Raw genomic sequence first — 17,732 nt, forward strand, 5'->3', positions numbered from 1 at the left:
GAAAAGGGAACAGAAAAGCACTAAGAAGGTGTACTTGCCCTTCTCAAAAAAAATTTTTTTGGACAGTTCTAGGGCTTGAACTCAGGGCTCTCCCACTTGAGCCACAGCGCCACTTTCGGCTTTATGTATGTGGTATCAAGGAATCAAACCTGGGTCTTTGTGCATGTTAAGCAAGCACCTACCACTAGGCCAAACTCTTGGCCCCAACGTTCTCAATTTTAAATGTCTGTTATGTTGTTGTTTCTTTACTTAATTTCATGAAGTCGCGATTTTTGTTTACTTATTTTGTTTTCTTTATTTGGGTTGGTCATGGGGCTTGAACTCAGGGCCTGGGCACTGTCCCTGAGCTCTTTTGCTCAAGACTAGCACTCTACCACATTAAACCACAACAGTACTTCCAGTTTTCTGGTGGTTAACTGGAGATGAGCCTCACAGACTTTCCTGCCCTGGCTGGCTTTGAACCTCGATTCTCAGATCTCAGCCCCTGGGTAACTAGGATTACAGGCGTGAGCCACCAGTGCCTGGTGGGATTGCTTTTTAATTGCTTTGTATTGCTTTGGCCACTTGCTGGTTTCTGAGCAAAATCTGCTACTGAACAATTGCAATTATTTCAAAGCATCCTCAAGGATGATGGTATGCAGACCTCTTCACACAACAGCCTCAAGGCTGGCTTCTCCTGGGGTGGTCAAGGAGGACTCTGAATCTCCACAGTGAAATGTGGCAGAGTACAACGTGCTTCTGGTATAAAATAATGTATAGTAACATTATCTATATAATAACGTCAGTTCAGACATGCAGGGTTAGGAGTTTAACTCAGTGGCTACTGAGCTATTAAAATATTTAATTACTTTATAGGATATAAGTTTATTAATGAATGCAAACTATTTTATACATAATTAAATCAAATAGTCATACCCCATCTGTGCTACTAAATGCTAAGTTCTATGGGAATAAGAGTTTTAATTTTTTTGTTGTTGTTGTTCAGTTATGAGACTTGCACTTAGGGCCTGGGAACTCTCCCTGAGATCTTTTTTTTTTTTTTTGGTGGGTCATGGGGCTTGAACTCTGGGCCTGGGTGCTGACCCTAAGCTCTTCAGCTCAAGGCTACCACCCTACCCCTGGGTCTGGGAGTTGTCCCTGAGCTCTTGAGCTCAAGGTTACTACTCTACCCTTGAGCCAAGCCTCACTTCCCCCTTTTCTAGAGGTTAATTGGAGATAAAAGTCTCAGGTTATTTATGCCCGGCTGGCTTTGAACCTTGATCCTCAGATTTCAGCCTCCTGAGTATCTAGGATTACAGGTGTGAGCTATTGCACCCGGCCTAAAAAACAACAACAAAAAACCAACAACAACAAAAAACAAAACAAAAAAAACAACTTTGGGCCTGAGTACTGTCTCTGAGCTCTTCAGCTAATGGTTATCACTCTACCACTTGAGCCACAGCGCGCCACTTCTGGTTTCCTAGTGGTTAACTGGAGATGAGAGTCTCACAGACTTTAGTGCCCAGGCTGGCTTGGAATCATGATCCTCAGATCTCAGCCACCTAAGTAGCTAGGGTTACAGGCATGTGCCACCGGCACTAAGTTAGTTTTTTTTGTTGTTTTGGGTTTTTTTTTTTTTTTTTGCTAGTCCTGGGGCTTGAACTCAGGGCCTGGGCACTGTCCTTGGACACTTTTTGCTCAAAGCTAGAGCTCTGCCATTTGAGCCACAGCGCCACTTCTGTTTTTTTCTGTATATATGGATGGTACTGAGGAATTTTTGTGCACGCTAGGCAAGCACTCTACCACTAGGCCACACTCCCAGCCCCAATCTCCCTAAGATCTTTTTGCTTAAGGTTAGCACTCCACCACTTTGAGCCATTATACAAATTCCAGTTTTCTAGTGGTTAACTGGAAATGAGAGTCTCATGGACTTTTCTGCCCAGGATGGCTTTGAACTGCAACCCTGAGATCTGAACCTCCTGAATAGCTAAAATTATAGGATGAGCCAACAGCAATGATCAGAGCTTTAACTTTTGTCAATAGCCACATTTGCCTGGTACCCTGCAGGCATTCAAAATAGAGTTGTTCCCTGTTCAAGGCTTTTAGCCAGTTATCTACTATTACTCAAGTCTGCTTTTAAAAATCCCAAGAGTTAAGGAGATGGATGAGATTGACCGAGATTCTCTCTTGGTAGAATGATGGAAGGGGTGGCACTGGCCGAAACACCTTGTCCTCCTAAACTGATATGTTGAATTGAAACTTTTTTCTACAACTACTTAAAGAAAATAATATAAGGAAAAACATCCCAAGAGTTATTCCATCCCCCTAAATGTATGATAGAGTTAAATATCTTTTCCTGGGTCATGTAAAACACATGACTTCAAGTCTTTATCATGACATCATTCTAATCAAGTTCATTGTTCTTGTGCTTCACATAATAGGATATAAAAGCTTTGTTCACCTACCAGGCCTGGCTTTCAATCCACTGGGACAAATAATGCCGCACCTCGATGGGGAAGTGCTGGCCATATAAGGCTTGCATCTGATGAAGGGCATCTCCTTGCAGTTGCTGAGCTTGTATCCACATGGCCATCGTTCACAATCTGGCAGGTAAACAAACAACAATGGTTTGAATGTCTCTTCATTTTTTGTTTTTAAACTATCCCTTCCCTCCCCCCACCAAAAAAATTACAGCAAACATTCACAGTTTGAAAGTAAATGAGCCAGTACCAGGTGGCTCAGGAAGCTAAAATCTGAGTATCACAGTTCAAAGCCAGCCTGGGCACGAAAGTCCATGAGATTCTTAACTCCAATTAACCACCAGAAAACCAGAAGTGAGGCTGTAGCTCAAGCGATAGGACACTAGCCTTGAGTGAAAAAGCCAAGCAAGAATATGAAGTCCTGAGTTCAAGCCCCAGTACTGGCACACAAACACACACACACACACTTACACACACACACACACACACACAGAATATATAAACATTGTTAATCCTTTGGATAGATTGAAGATTGATATGCCTGAGTTGAGCTTTAGCTCTAAAATGTTTTCAAAATATAGACAACTCAATGTGATTATGGGAAAGTACCCAATTGGGTCTGTAACTACAATTTTATGGCAGTCCAATAAGCAAAAGTACAAAACCAAGTTTGGGGAAAGAACCAGCTTTGATAAACTAAAGTTATTCTTTTTTCTTTTGTCATAGGGCTTGAACTCTGGCACTGAGCGTTGTCCCTGCGCTCTTTATTTTTTTATTTATTTATTTTTTTGCCAGTCCTGGGCTTGTGCTCAGGGCTTGAGCACTGTCCTTGGACTTTCTCAAGGCTAGCACTCTACCACTTGAGCCTCAGCACCACTTCTAGCTTTTTGCTATGTATGTGGGGTACCAAGGAATCGAACCCGGGTCTTCGTGCATGCTAGGCAAGCACTCTACCACTAGGCCAAACTCCCAGCCCCCTGTCCCTGCGCTCTTTAGCCCAAGGTTACCACCCTATTCCTGGAGTGCCACTTCCAGATTTTTAGTGGTTAATTGAAGATAAGAGTCTTATAGATTTTGTGCCTAGGCTGGCTTTGAACTGCGATCCTCAGATCTCAGCCTTCTGAGTAGCTAGGATTATAGGCCTGAGCCACTGTGCCCAGCTATTAAAGTCATTCTTTACTTTTCTTCAAGATTAGCAACCACCACTTCAATAGTCATAATAAATCATCCACAGAGACATTTTTAAAGAATAATCTCAAGTTGAAAGAGACAGGGGTCAGGGGCTTGGCCTATTGGTAGAGTGATTGCCTAGCATGCACATAGACCTGGGTTCGATTCTTCAGTACCACATATCCATAGAAAAAGCCAGAAATGGTGCTGTGGCTCGAGTGGTAGAGCTCTAGCCTTGAGAAAGCCCAAGGATAGTGCTCAGGTCCTCAGTTCAAGCCCCAAGACTGGAAAAAAAAGGAAATATAAGGGACATACTACCAGTTTGGGGGGAGGTGAAAAAAGAGTTCAGTAAAAGGAAAAGTAAAAATATCTGTAGCATGGACTAAACCTTGTAAATTACTAGTAGTTACCTAAGCAGCAATGCGTCCTCACAGAGAGCACAGACCTATTTGGTAAAATACCCAAGGCTAAACCTCCAGAGGTATGGTGATGGGATGTGCTGTTAAATTTTAGCCTGCAAAAATCTTTCAGACACATAACAATATATTACAACTAATTTTGTTTTAAAGTCCATCAGGGGCTGGGAGCGTGGTCTAGTGGTAGAGTGCTTGCCTACCATACACCAAGCCCTGGGTTCAATTCTTCAGTACCACATACACAGAAAAAGCCTGATGTGGTCCTGTGACTCAAATGGTAGACTTCTACCCTTGAAAAAGCTCAAGGACAGTGCGCAGGCCCTCAGTCCAAGCCCCAGGACTGGAAAAAAAAAGATCCATCATACTTTGAAAGTAAGTTTTTACTATTTTTTTAAAAATATGCTCTTGGTTTGAGAAAACTGGTCTTATTAAACTACGAGGATGCTTCTTCAGACTTACCAGAGAAATTTTAACACACTCTGCAGGGACTCTAGTACTAACCAGACTCAGATTAAGCAATAGTATTTTATATAATGAAGGACATTAACCCCAAATCTTGCTGTTTTCTGTACAAGTGGGGTTTGGATAAGGCAGAGCTGTCCTGAATCCCACCCACGACGATGTGCTAATGATCTGCACATTCTCCCAAGAACGAAGTTACAGTTACGTTCCAGTGAGTTGGACTTGAACTTTGTTGATTAGAGACTATACATGCACGTGGATGAGGAAATGAAAATCCTTCCTCGGCTTCGCTGTAGCCATCTGATCATGTAACACTGAGCTATTTATGGGAGCAGTCAGTTAGCCAACAATGAGGTGTGGGGCGAGTGCCAGTTACCTCTTTTAGACTCTTGTGATACTATAGAACACTTGAACAGTGTCCGATTTTATTTAGGGCTTTTAGACTTTAGGGCTGGGATCACTGGAAGATCATGTGAGACACCAGATTCAGTGGCTGTGAGTTCACCAGAAGAGACTCTGGGACTAGAAAGCTCTCTCCAGAAACAGGTCCACTTGATAATCAAACACCCAGAAGAGTCAGAAATAAACTCGGTAATTAAAGATTCTGAAAACTCTAGAATATATACCAAATCATGCTTTAGGAAGGAAGGAAAGAAGGAATGACAGATATAGGGAGGGAGGGATGAAGTACTGAGATACTTAAGTAAAAGAATGAAGAGCAGAACTGGGGTACCATTTCAGAGCCCAGTCAAACCAAATAAAGTAGTTTGATGGTCATTCTCTATCCTTTTCTTGTCTCTTTTTCGTCTTCTGACTGATAACTTTCTGATGTATATCAATTTACTGAATTCACTGGGGTAAAGTTACCATGTAGACAGTGATTTTCTTATGTTTCCCTTGAGTACAGAACAGTGCTGGACATAAATCTTTTTATAGTTGTATAAATGTATACATATGCTGTAGATGATTCATCAGTTTTTGTGTTTTTTTTGAAACACTGTTTCACTATGTAGCCCAGGCTGGCCTTGAACTCACCATTCTCCTGCTTCAATCTTCCAAGTGCTAGGATTACAATGTGAACCACCACTGCATCTGATCTTATTTTCCAAAGTTTTCAAGGTACGACAGAACACAACATCAGTTTGAAATGCAAAGGTATGAAAATGATAGAGATCTTAATTTAGCTGCTCAATTACATTCTATATTTTGGATGAGTCTGTGTTGAGAATTCTCTATGTGTTCCTTGATAAGCTATGCCATCATCAAGGCTGGTGCAGTGGCTCATGCCTGTAATCCTAACTACTCAAGAGGCTGAGATCTGAGGACGGCAGTTCAAAGCAGCCCAGGCACTAAAGTCTGTGAGACTCTCCAATTAACCACTAGAAAACTGGAAGTGGTGCTGTGGCTCAAGGGGGTAGGGTGGTAGCCTTGAGCTGAAGAGCTTAGGGACAACATCCAGGCTAAGAGTTCAAGTCCCACAACTGACAAAAAAAAGGGGGAAAAGATATGCCATCATCAGTCGTTTTTTCCTTTTAGTTTTTGTAACTGCACTTAAAAGGGTACATCATTTTGTTGGTTGGTTGATTGGCTGATCATGGGTCTCGAACTCAAGGCCTGGGTGTTGTCCCTGAGTGTTTTTTTTTTTTTTTTTTGCTCAGGGCTGGAGCTCTACCACTTGAGCCACAGTTCCACCTTAAGTTTTTCATGGTTAACTGGAGGTAAGACTCTTATGGACTTTCTTGCCTGGAATGGCTTTAAGCCAAGATCGTCAGATTTCCATTTCCTGATTAGGCGTGGCTCACAAGCACTCAGCTCTTTATTTTTTATTTTTTTAAATAAGGTCTCACAATGTAGCTCAGGCTTTCCTCAAACTCAGCTTCTTTTTGCCTGAGCTTCTGAAATCACTGGGATTTCAGCATGCCCCCCCCACACCTGGCCTGTCACACTATTTATTTTAAGTTTTGTATTAATAGTTTATATCCAAGAATAGAATTCTGAGCTCTCAGAATTGGACAGCATATTTCTTCTGATTCTAATTACAAACATGTCATGGCAGTTATTTCCTACACTAGTATGCCATTTGGAGGATAATGGCTGATAAATATAAGGTTGCAACAACTGCCTTATTTTGATAAATGCAATATAGCTTTCTTACATAAAAGTGTTTTGATAAGAGCTAGGAAGCAGATTCTGCTTACAACTTGTCAAACCTATAAAAAATAGCTAGTAAGAAGATTTTGAATGTTCCTAACACAAAGAAGTGATTGATGTTTGAGGTGATGGCTTACTCTGATGTGATCAGGACAGGTTGCATTGGTATCTGGAAATAGCACTGTTCCCCATATAGATGCTCACCTAAAGCAAAGATTTTAATGTGCAATAAAAGTATAATACAGAATCACCATTTTTTTTTTTTTTTTTTTTTTTTTGGTGCCTGTCCTAGAGCTTAAACTAAAGGCCTGCAGGCTTGCTGTCCTTGAGTTTTCTTTGCTTCAGGTTAGCTAGCGTTTTACCATTTGAGCCACAGCTCCACTTCTGTCTTTTTGGATAGTGAATTAGAGATTAGAGTCTCATGGACTTTCCAATCCAGGCTGGATTCCAATCTTGATTCTCAGGTCTCAGCCTCCTGAGTAGCTAGCATTTGAGGTATGAAGCCATCAGCACCTCATGCCTTTTACTTTTAAACTAAGCATTATTTATACATGGAATCTGAGATGACTGAGATTATCATGCAATTATTTAAAATGTTCACTTTAGAAAAACAAAAACATAGGGCTGAGAGCGTGGTCTAGTGGTAGAGTGCTTACCTAGCATGCGCAAAGCCCCAGATTCAATTCCTTGGTACCACATCCACAGAAAAAAGCTGGAAGAGGTGCTGTGGCTCAAGTGGTAGAGTGCTAGCCTTGAGAAAAACACAAGGACAGTGCCCAGGTCCTGAGTTCAAAGACTAGCAAAAAAAACAAACAAACAAAAAAACAGGCCAAGAGTTTGGCCTAGTGGTAGAGTGCTTGCCTAGCATGCACGAAGACCTGGGTTTGATTCCTTGGTACCACATACTTACAAAAAGCCAGAAGTGGTGCTGAGGCTCAAGTGGTAGAGTTCTAGCCTTGAGAAAAATCCACGGACAGTGCTCAGGCCCTGAGCTTAAGCACAGGAATGGCAAGAAAAAAAAAAAGGGAAAAAAACCAAAAACAAAACAAAAAAGAAATCCTCCACTCTCCAATTTATATGGATTAGACCTAGATGATAAGCTGTTTTTCTTCATACACCTCAGAATCTTCACCATCATTAATTAGGTTATGTCCACACAGATATAAGCTGACCCCTGTCTTTTGTCCTACTATTTATCTATCCATCAGATGTTACTCTCTCTAAACCTCCTGTTTCAAATACATGCTCCCGCTGCTTGTTTACAGGCAGCTCCGTCTTCAACGCATGATGTTCTGACAAGGGAAGTGGTTGATATCTTTGGTAAGTCATCTCGGGCTTCTCGAAAGACTGGGAAATGTATTCATTATTGTATTTTTAGACCAGAGATGAAAACCAATTGAGCACTGCATAGTCACGCTCATTACTGCTCACAAACATTCCACAGCAAGCCAACGCAGGGCTGGACGCCGAGGACCGCTGGACACCCAGGCATCCACACTGACCTCATACATCGGGATATATCCAAGGGTAAGGAGACACTTGCTCATATAAAGTCCCAAGGTCTAACCACTCACAGAATGTTACAGGCTTACTGAAAACCGTATCTGTGAATTTCTATTACAGGAAAAGATGGAAGAGGAGAGGACTTGGGGATAATTTTGTCTCAGGCATACTTTTTTCTTTTTTGGTCAGTCATTTCTCCTCTCTTAATCTTTTTTTTTTTTTTTTCAAGTAAAATACAAACGAAGAAAACCATTACTCTCTCTCCTCTCTGAAGATTCCCAGAATCTTGGGTCAGGTCTTACTGCCTTCGCAGTGGGGAAGCAGGGGCAGCCTGACGGTAGCCTGCTCCCAGTGCACACAGGGCAGCAGGCTGAGTGAACCCTGCTATGGCATGGGGGTGGGGCTGAGATGTAGAGACACAGGGTTTACTTGCTGAACTCAAACACATCATTTAAAGCTTTTATTAAAAGATTTTACTAACACTGATTTTCAACATCATTTTTCAAACGCCACGGTTAACATTTAAATCATTTATAACGTCTGTTTTCCATCCCTCATCTGCACCTACCTCAACTCACTGCAGGGCCACAGTCTCTAAAATGGGGTGAAAGTTCTGGAGCTCATGCTCAATGCACCTAACTACAGGCCTGCAGAGATCTGACCTCTTAGACTTCTCTGTTTTAATTTTTTTTTTTTTTTGCCCTGTGGCAAGAATAGTATTCGGTAAGTCCCCTGAGACGCGTCAGCAGGGAGCCTGGTGGCACTCACTGGGATGCCTTTACTTTGCATATTCTAAAGAGGCTTTCTGGCTGGCCATTGGTGGCTCACGCCCATAATCCTAGCTATTCAGGAGCCTAAGATCTGAGGATATTGGTTCAAAGCCAGCCCAGGCAGGAAAATCTACAAGACTCTCATTCCCAATCAAGCATCAAAAAGTGGAGCTGTGGCTCAAGTGGTGGAGAGCTCAGGGACAGCACCCAGGCTCTGAGTTCAAGCCCTAGACTGGTGCGTGAGTGCGTGCATACGCGTGTGTGCACGCTTGTGTGCACACGCACACACATGAAGGCTCAAGGTTGTGGCTCAAGTGGTAGAGTGTCAATGTTTTTGCAAAACAAAACAAGTGAGAGCGTGAGGCTTTGAGTTCAAGCCCAAGTATTGCTGAGAGAGAGAGGGAGGGAGAGAGAGAGGGAGGGGGAGAGAGAGACAGAGAGAGAGAAAGAGAGAGAGAGAGAGAGAGAGAGAGAGAGAGAGAGAGAGAGAGAGAGAGAGAGAGATCCATTCAGATGTATTACAGCAAAAATGATTACGCTGCCAGAGAGCCAGGCCTTTACTCACTTTCTCCAAGGATGAGAACACATCTGTGTCTCATTTCTCAAAGTATAAAGGACAAATAGTGAAATCTGAACCTTTCACTTACCATACTCTGCCTATGAATTATTAGCAACAAACAAAAAATAAGGTTGAGGGTTGGTGGTGTGGGTCAGTGGCACAGCACCTGCTTAGCAAGGATGAGGCTCTCACCTCAAACACCAGTATGTCAAAAAAAAAAAAAAGTGAATTCTTGGACTAGGGGTGTAGCTCAGGAGCAAAGAACCTGTCTAGCATGGGCAAGGCCCTAGCATAATAAAGCAAAACAACAACCACAAAGAAAAAACAAAGTCCTGATATATGCTAAAATATGGATGAACCTAGAAAACATTATAAAAAGTGGGAGAAAGTGGGGGCATTGATGTCTCATGGCTGTAATCCTAGATGTTGAGGAAGCTGAGATCTGAGGATTGTGGTTTGAAGGCAGCCAGGGAGGAGAGTCCATGAGACTCTTATCTCCAATTAACTACCAAAAATCCAGAAGTGGAGCTGCAGCTCAAGTGTCAGAGTGCTAGCCTTGAGCAAAAGAAGCTCAGGAAAAGTGCCAAGGCCCTGAGTTCATGCTCCAGCACTCATACACACACACACACACACACACACACACACACACACACACACACACACTAACACAAATGAAAGACAGACACAAAAGATCATAAATACTGTGTTTCCAGGTCATGAAATGTCTAGAAACGAATGTACAGACACAGAAAATAGACTTGGTAAAGGAGAAAATGGAGAGTGACTGCTAACAGGTCAGGGTTTGGGGAGTGATGAAAATGTTAATTAAATAAATTAAATAGTGATGATGGCTGAGCAACACTAAACATACCACAAATCACAATCACTTAGTTGTTTATGTGATATACACACACACACACACACATATATATATGTATATATGGTATATGACTTGGAAGATTGAGATTTGGAGGGTTCTAGTTCAACCTGAGTAAAAAGTTCTCAAGATACCCTCTTAAAAGAAAAGGCTAGGTAGCCGGGTGTGGTGGCTCACACCTGTAATCCTAGCTACTCATGAAGCTGAGATCTGAGGATCAAGGTTCAAAGCCAGGCCTAGCAATACAAAGCCAAGCTGAGAGACTCTTATCTCCAATTAACCACTAGAAATTGGGAAGTGGGGCTGTGGCTCTAGGAGTAGGGAAGTAGCCTTGAGCTGAAGAGTCACGGACAGTGCCCAGGCCAGAGTTAAAGTCCCATGACCCACCCCCCCCAACCCAAAAAAGGAAAGATTGGGCATGTTGGCATATAACCAGGGAAAACAGGTTAAAGCAACAGACTTCCTGCCTAGCAAGCACAAAGCCCTGAAGTCAAACCTCTGGGGCATTAAATACACACATGCACACACGCACACGCACACACACGCGCGCGCACACACACACACACTAAGGTAAGTGATATGTAATTCTATCCCAGTGTAGTTACTCCTGAAAGGAAAGGTGAATAGTTGTCCCTGGTCCTGCATACTGAGGCCTGGATGGGGCTGACCTCACCCCAGATCTTGCATCTTATCCCCTGCAACACGCTGCCTGGATCCTGAGGATTTGTGGTGACTTGTCACATTCTTCTCTGTACTTCTTCCATATTTCTGTTGCATTTCATAATTTGAAAACCCACAATAAGAAGTTAGAATAAGAGAGTTAGTATCACAAGGCTCTGATTTTAGAAAAGCTAGGGCTGGTTTGCAGATGAAACAGATACACAAACATTGCTTCTGATCTGCAAAGACCAAGGCAAGCAGCCAGCATCCAACACAGTTACACATATTAGCGCCCACTAATGACTGAATGGCTTGGAACAGAGTGCTGAGTGCCAGGTGCCCGGTCATGTTAACTATGCCACAGTCATGTCCTATGTGCCAGTTGTCTTGAAGGAAGTACTTTGAAAGACAGAAAAATACTAAGTGGCAATAATAAAGGATTACAACTCTACACATACTAAACTTGGCCTGACATCAAAATAGAAGGTTACAGTAAAATGACCACATCTACAAGTAGGTCAACACCAGGAACCATTTGCTCTTTAAAAAAAAGGGGGGGGTAGGTGCCTAAAAACACTGCCTTATAAGCAATCAGGAAGCCAATCCTCTTTTAAAAGAAAATCATATGGGGGGGAGGGTAATGGGTACCAAGACATGTGAAAGGGTATCAATGTATGTGAATTAATGCACCTTCTATCTGGCAAATATCATGTAACCTTTTTACTAATTACAATAAAAAAATAAATAAAATAAATAAATAAAATAAAAGAAAACCATAGTATTAAACAGGAAAGGAATAGAAAGAATAAAAGAATTTAGAATATATACTCACATACAACAACAAACAAAGAAATCTGTCCAGACAACTTAAGAGATGATACCATTCTGGGAAGACAATCAGTCTTAAATCTTTCTATCACAGCCAAGTCAGCACACATTGCTTTGGAAGGAGAGAAAGAGGAGGCAAGGGGGTCAATGAGAGGGAAGAAGGGGAGCTTCTTCCCAAATATAAAATTCAAGCTTTCGCTATACAATTTCACGTACAATTCCCATCTAAGGATAAGGCCTTAACTTGAAAAATTCACAATCTCAAAAATAGTGTGGAGCCACACAGGGATCCATAGAGCTGCTAAAGGGGTCAGGAGTTTGGCCTAGTGGTAGAATGCTTACCTAGCATGCACAAAGACCCAGGTTCAATTCCTCGGTATCACATATATAGAAAAGCTGGAAGTGGTGCTGTGGCTCAAGTGATAGAGTGCGAGCCTTGAGGAAAACCCAAGTACAGTGCTCAGGCTCTGAGTTCAAGCTTCCAGACTGGTAAAACACACACACACACACACACAACATAGGACTGCTAGAACCTAGGGTTAACTGACAGTTGCTGGAAGCAGGATGCTCATCAAGTCTCAAAACTACTTAATATATTTCTTAATTATTCACTAAAAAAAGGAAAAGGTGATACATTTGGTGAACAATATCCTGACCAAGTGATCAAACATCCCCAATCATAACAAACTGATATCATGTGACATATCAAAAAGAATATCAAAACAGGGCTGGTAGAGTGCTCGCCTAGCATGTGAAGCCCTGGGTTGGATTATTCAGTACCACATACAAAGAAAAGACTGGAAGTGGCATTGTGGCTCAAGTGGTAGAGCTCTAGCCTTGAGCAAAAGAAGGTCAGGACAGTGCCCAGGACTAACAAAAAGAAGAGGAGGAGGAAGAGGAGGAAGAGGAGGAAGAGGAGGAAGAGGAGGAGGAAGAGGAGGAAGAGGAGGAGGAAGAGGAGGAGGAGAATACAAAAACGAAATTACAAGCCAAGTTCCTCAGGTACCTCAAATCCTAGCTACACAGAAGGCTGTGAGTTCAAGCCCCAGAAACTGGCACATACAAAGCCCCAAACCAACAAAATATGAAGAAGCCGCATGCGGCAGCTCATGCCTGTAATCCTAGCTACTCAGGAGGCTTAGATCTGAGGATTACAGTTCAAAGCCAGCCCCAACACTAAAGACCCAGAGACTCTTATCTCCAGTTCATCACTAGAAAACTGGAAGTGGCACAAGTGCTCAAGGGGCAGGGCGGTAGCCTTGAGCTAAAGAGCTCAGGGACAGCACCCAGGCCCAGAGTTCAAGCCCCATGACTGACAAGAAGGAAGGAAGGAAGGAAGGAAGGAAGGAAGGAAGGAAGGAAGGAAGGAAGGAAGGAAGGAAGGAAGGAGAGAGAGAGAGAGAGAGAGAGGGGGAGGGAGGGAGGGAGGGAGGGAGGGAGGGAGGGAAACATGAGAAGGAAGGAAGGGAGGGAAACATGAAGAAACAATTAACTATCAACTAAATTTTTTAAAAAATCCAAATTATGGAATTTATGTGAATTACCAAAACAAAAGCCAAAACAAAGCAAAAGTACTCTTATAGTAAAAAGAAGACTATAAAGCCTCCAGTCCTAGCTATTCATGAGGGTGAGAAAAAAGTCTACAAGACTCCATCTCCAAAATAACGAGCAAAAAGCTGGACTGGAGGCATGGCTCAACTGGCAGTGGTAGTTGCATGAGGAAGCTAAGCAAGCAAGCTCAAGATCCAGGCCTTAAGTTCAAACCCAGTGCTGAGAGAGAATGAGTAAGTGTGTGAGTGAGAGACTAGAAAGACATGGAAAGTATAATTTGAGAACATTTAAGTCTGGCCTATATCAATGTTTATTTCTTGAGGGTGGTGCGGGATTAAGACTGGCTGTCAGCCTGTTCCTTTAAAGAAGGGAAGAGCATGCTGGTGGTAGGGAGAATGGGAAAGCAAATAAAACAGCTCACAGTTGGTCAATCAAGGCAAAGTCTGAATGCTTGTTGTTTTATTCATTCAGCTTCCTAGAATAGTAAATTTTTTTTCCCCAAAATGAAGGGCAAAAATTCTAACAAGAAAAATTAAAAAAAAAAAAAGCAATAAGGTGACCTTGACCCTCATCTTGAAATGTTTCCTAGCTGGACATAAAAATTTGGCCGAATCAGACGTGGTGTTGCAGCTGGGTGAATGAATGCCAGCACCCTTGCATGCACACGACCGGCCCTGCCTCCACTCCAACCAGCCACTTGAACAAATCCATCAGAGAAGAAGACATTGCAACAATACCATTTTCCAGATGACTGAAAACATTTGCTGGAGCCCAGAAATAATGACTATGTGCGTTACGGAAAACTAAACACCTCCCCAATATTTTCCTCATTAAAGTTCACAGCCTCTTTCGTACCACTGACAATTACGGCATTAAGTTCCCACTTAACAAAATCTGCTTTGAGGAATTTCTCATACCGGCTCAACTCCCAGGGACACTCACTAGTTAAATAGTATAATGACTTAAATAGCATAACTGATGAGTTAAACAGAATAACATAAAAACTAGAAGATACCAGAAGCAATTTAGATATCCAAAACAGGGGAATGGTGAAATCACAATTGATTAGTGTGAAGGAATAATGTGCACACACTTCAATGAAATATAGAAGTTGTGCTAAAATATAAACAGTATGTACATATGTTTCTTATAGCATCTACATATATGTTTCTTTTCCTTTCCCTTCCTCCCTCCCCCACCCTCTGTCTCCTCTCTTTTCTTTTCCTCTGACCTACCTGCCCTCCCCCCCCCCTCTTTCTCTCTCCCGCATATGCATATTTTTTTCCCCCAGTCCTGGGGCTTGAACTCAGGGTCTTTGGGCTTTCTCAAGGATAGAGCTCTACTACTTGAGCCACAGGACCACTTCTGGCATTTTCAATTTCTGTGGCACCGAGGAACCAAACCCTGGTCTTCGTGCATGTTAGGCAAGCACTCTATCAACTAGGCCACACTCCTGGCCCTCTTTCTTTCCTCTCTCCCTCTCTCTCTCTCTCTCTCTCTCTCTCTCTCTCTCTCTCTCTCTCTCTCTCTCTCTCTCTCTCTCTCTCTCTTTCTTTTCCTTTCTTGTTTTTTTCTGGACCTTGAACTTACTGCTCAGCTTACATGTGGCTGTCACTCTACTTAAGCCATGCCTCCAACCCTAGACACATCTTAGAGTATCATTCAGAGCATGTTAAATAAAGAAATGTGTCGAGCGCAGTGACTCATGCCTGTAATCCTAGCTAGTCAGGAGTCTGAGATCTGAGGATCGTGGTTCACAGTCAGTCCAAGCACTAGAGTCTGTGAGACTCTTATCTCCAGTTAACCACTAGAAAACTAGAAGTGGGCTGGGAGTTTGGCCTAGTGGTAGAGTGCCTGCCTAGCATGCACGAAGACCCAGGTTCGATTTCCTTGGTACCACATACATAGAAAAAGCCAGAAGTGGTGCGGTGGCTCAGGGTAGAATTCTAGCCTTGAGGAAAGCCCAAGAACAGTGCTCGGGCCCTGAACTCAAGCCCAGTACTGGCAAAAAAAAAAAAAAAAAAAAAAACCAAAAAGAAAGAAAAAAGGAAAGAAAGCAAAAAGGAAAGAAAAAAACTAGAAGTGGCGCACTGTGGCTCCAGGGGTAGGGCAGTAGCCTTGAGCTGAAGAGCTCAGGGACAGCACCCAGGCCCAGAGTTCAAGTCCCACAGCTGACAAAAAAAAAAAATGTGTATAATATGCAAGTTAAAGAAAAGTACTAGAGAAAGGTCATCTTTTCTATTTAGGTGAAGGTGTTTTGGTATGTTTTTCTTATTTTTTGATTTATTCAATTTTGTTCAAAATGCAAAACATGAGAGCTGGAGCTGGAGCTTAGGCATATAGTATGTGTTCAACATGGGAAGGGGAAGTCTTGAAATTAGCCTAGATATACTTGGGGTAAAATAATAGAATACTGCCATATCTTTCTTTGAAGAAGAAATACCTCATCCAGCTAATTACTTTGCCTCTCCAATCCAAGTACTAACCAGGCCTATCACTGCTTAACTTCAGGCCAGATCAGGCATATTCAGGGTGGAATGGCTATGGACAGCTAATTCCTTTGCTTAACTGGGTGATATTCCACTTATGAAGCTTGAATAAAGCTTTCTTTTTTCTTGTTCTGTTTATTTATTTACTTATTTCCTTATTTCCTTATTTGTGGCAATGGGTTTGAACTCAGTTTCTTATGCTTGCTCAGCTGGCACTCTGTCACTTGAGCCATGCTTCTTGTCCTGCTTCTTTTTTTTTCTGGTTATTTTGAAAATGGGATTCAATATACTTTTTGCCTTAGCTGGCTTCTAATTATGATTTTCTGGATCTCAGCCCCCTGAGTAGCTAGAATGACATGTGAGCCACCTACTAGCTCCCAGCTCTGACTGACTACAGCAGTCTGAACATAATTCCAGCCTTATTAAGTATTTAAGTAAAACAAGTCCTGTAGGAAAGGTGGACCCAACAATCAGTAGAGTAGAACACTTGTTCAGCATGCTTGAGGCCCTGGGTTCAATCCTAATACTACTCCTCCCTGCCCCCCAAAAAAGGAAAAAATGAAAACAACAACAACTCATCCTAATTCTAGGAAAAAATAACATTTGAATAAGAGTTGACATCTTAGAAATCTAAAAGTTTATCCTGAATCTAGGTATGAGAAGCAATACAGTTAGCAGGACATTTAGTGTTCAGATGAATTAAAATTGTAGCAACTAGCTGTCCTTGTTTACTGCACCATTAACCTTGGGTTTTTATAATCAAATGGAACCACTTTTGCTAAACCTAGCTATTCTGAAAAACGTGTTTGTTCTTTCTACGCTTGTACGAAGAGATCTGAGCACAACTAAGGTCAGTGAACCTGAGTGCCCGCTCTTACCGCCCAGCACGAGTGCACTCAAGCTCTCACATCTTAACTAAACACTGGTGGCCCTGCAGCAGAGACCGAACCCTGTGTGCATGTGTGCTTTTACAGGCTGCACTGTTACAGGAAGAACCAAAGAGCAGCGATTTCCTTCCGAAAGGTCAGCTGCCTCCAACAGCCCAAACAGAAAGCAGTAAATTCTTGCCAACTTCCCCTCCTGCCTCTGCAGCCAGTATGCAATAGGTTTTGGTTTCCAGTAAAGCTCCAAAGAAAACCAAAGCCAACGTGAGATCCAGAACCTATACCATCTAAGTATATCTCATTAGCCTGAGTTAGAGGTGGCTAAGATCACATGAGCTACATTTTTTTTGTTTTTGCCAGTCCTGGGGCTTGAACTCAGGGCCTGGGCAATGTCCTTGGCTTTCCTCAAGGCTACCATACTGCCACTGGAGCCACAGCCCTACTTCTAGCTTTTCTATACATGTGATACCGAAGAATCAAGCCCTGGTCTTCATGCATGCTAGGCAAGCAGTCTACCACTAGGCCAAACTCCAGCCCTGTGAGCTACACATTTTAAACAAAAGAGGAACTGTTACAGATTGCCAGGCTAACCTGAGCTTAACTATGAAGGGACAGCACTGGCCTTCCTAGAGTTTCACACTAATGTTCCACAAGCCTCCATCGAGAAATAAGATAGTATCTTGATGAGAATAAACGAGAACATATTAGGGCTCTAGCTGACATTTAAAAATAAAAAATTCTGGGCCAGGAGTTTGGCCTAGTGGTAGCATGCGCGAAGACCCGGGTTCGATTCCTCAGTACCACATATATAGAAAAAAAGCTGGAAATGGTGCTGAGGCTCAAGTGGTAGAGCTCTAGCCTTGAGAAAGTCCAAGGACAGTGCTCAGGCCCTGAGCTCAAGCCCAGGACTGGCAAAAAGAAAAAATAAAATAAAAATTTCAGCCTTTCCTCTT

At 42.4% G+C, this 17,732-nt stretch overlaps 1 protein-coding gene across 3 annotated transcripts in view; it reads right to left on the reverse strand.

The window, feature by feature from the left end:
• Stat5b (signal transducer and activator of transcription 5B) overlaps nucleotides 1–17,732 on the reverse strand; it is a 68,136-nt gene that overhangs the window by 23,544 nt on the left and 26,860 nt on the right. For 2 of the 3 annotated variants that reach the window (XM_090350890.1, XM_090350891.1), the window contains exon 2: nucleotides 2,445–2,582. In XM_090350890.1, coding sequence (XP_090207016.1) covers nucleotides 2,445–2,572 — 128 coding nt within the window. In that variant the 5' untranslated portion in view covers nucleotides 2,573–2,582. Of the gene's footprint in view, nucleotides 1–2,444; nucleotides 2,583–17,732 lie in introns of those variants that run through there. The other variant, XM_090350892.1, reaches the window with a different exon arrangement.

The sequence above is a fragment of the Megascapheus bottae genome, chromosome 17 (assembly GCF_031878675.1).
Source record: "Megascapheus bottae isolate mThoBot1 chromosome 17, mThoBot2.hap1, whole genome shotgun sequence".
Lineage (NCBI taxonomy): Eukaryota > Metazoa > Chordata > Mammalia > Rodentia > Geomyidae > Megascapheus > Megascapheus bottae.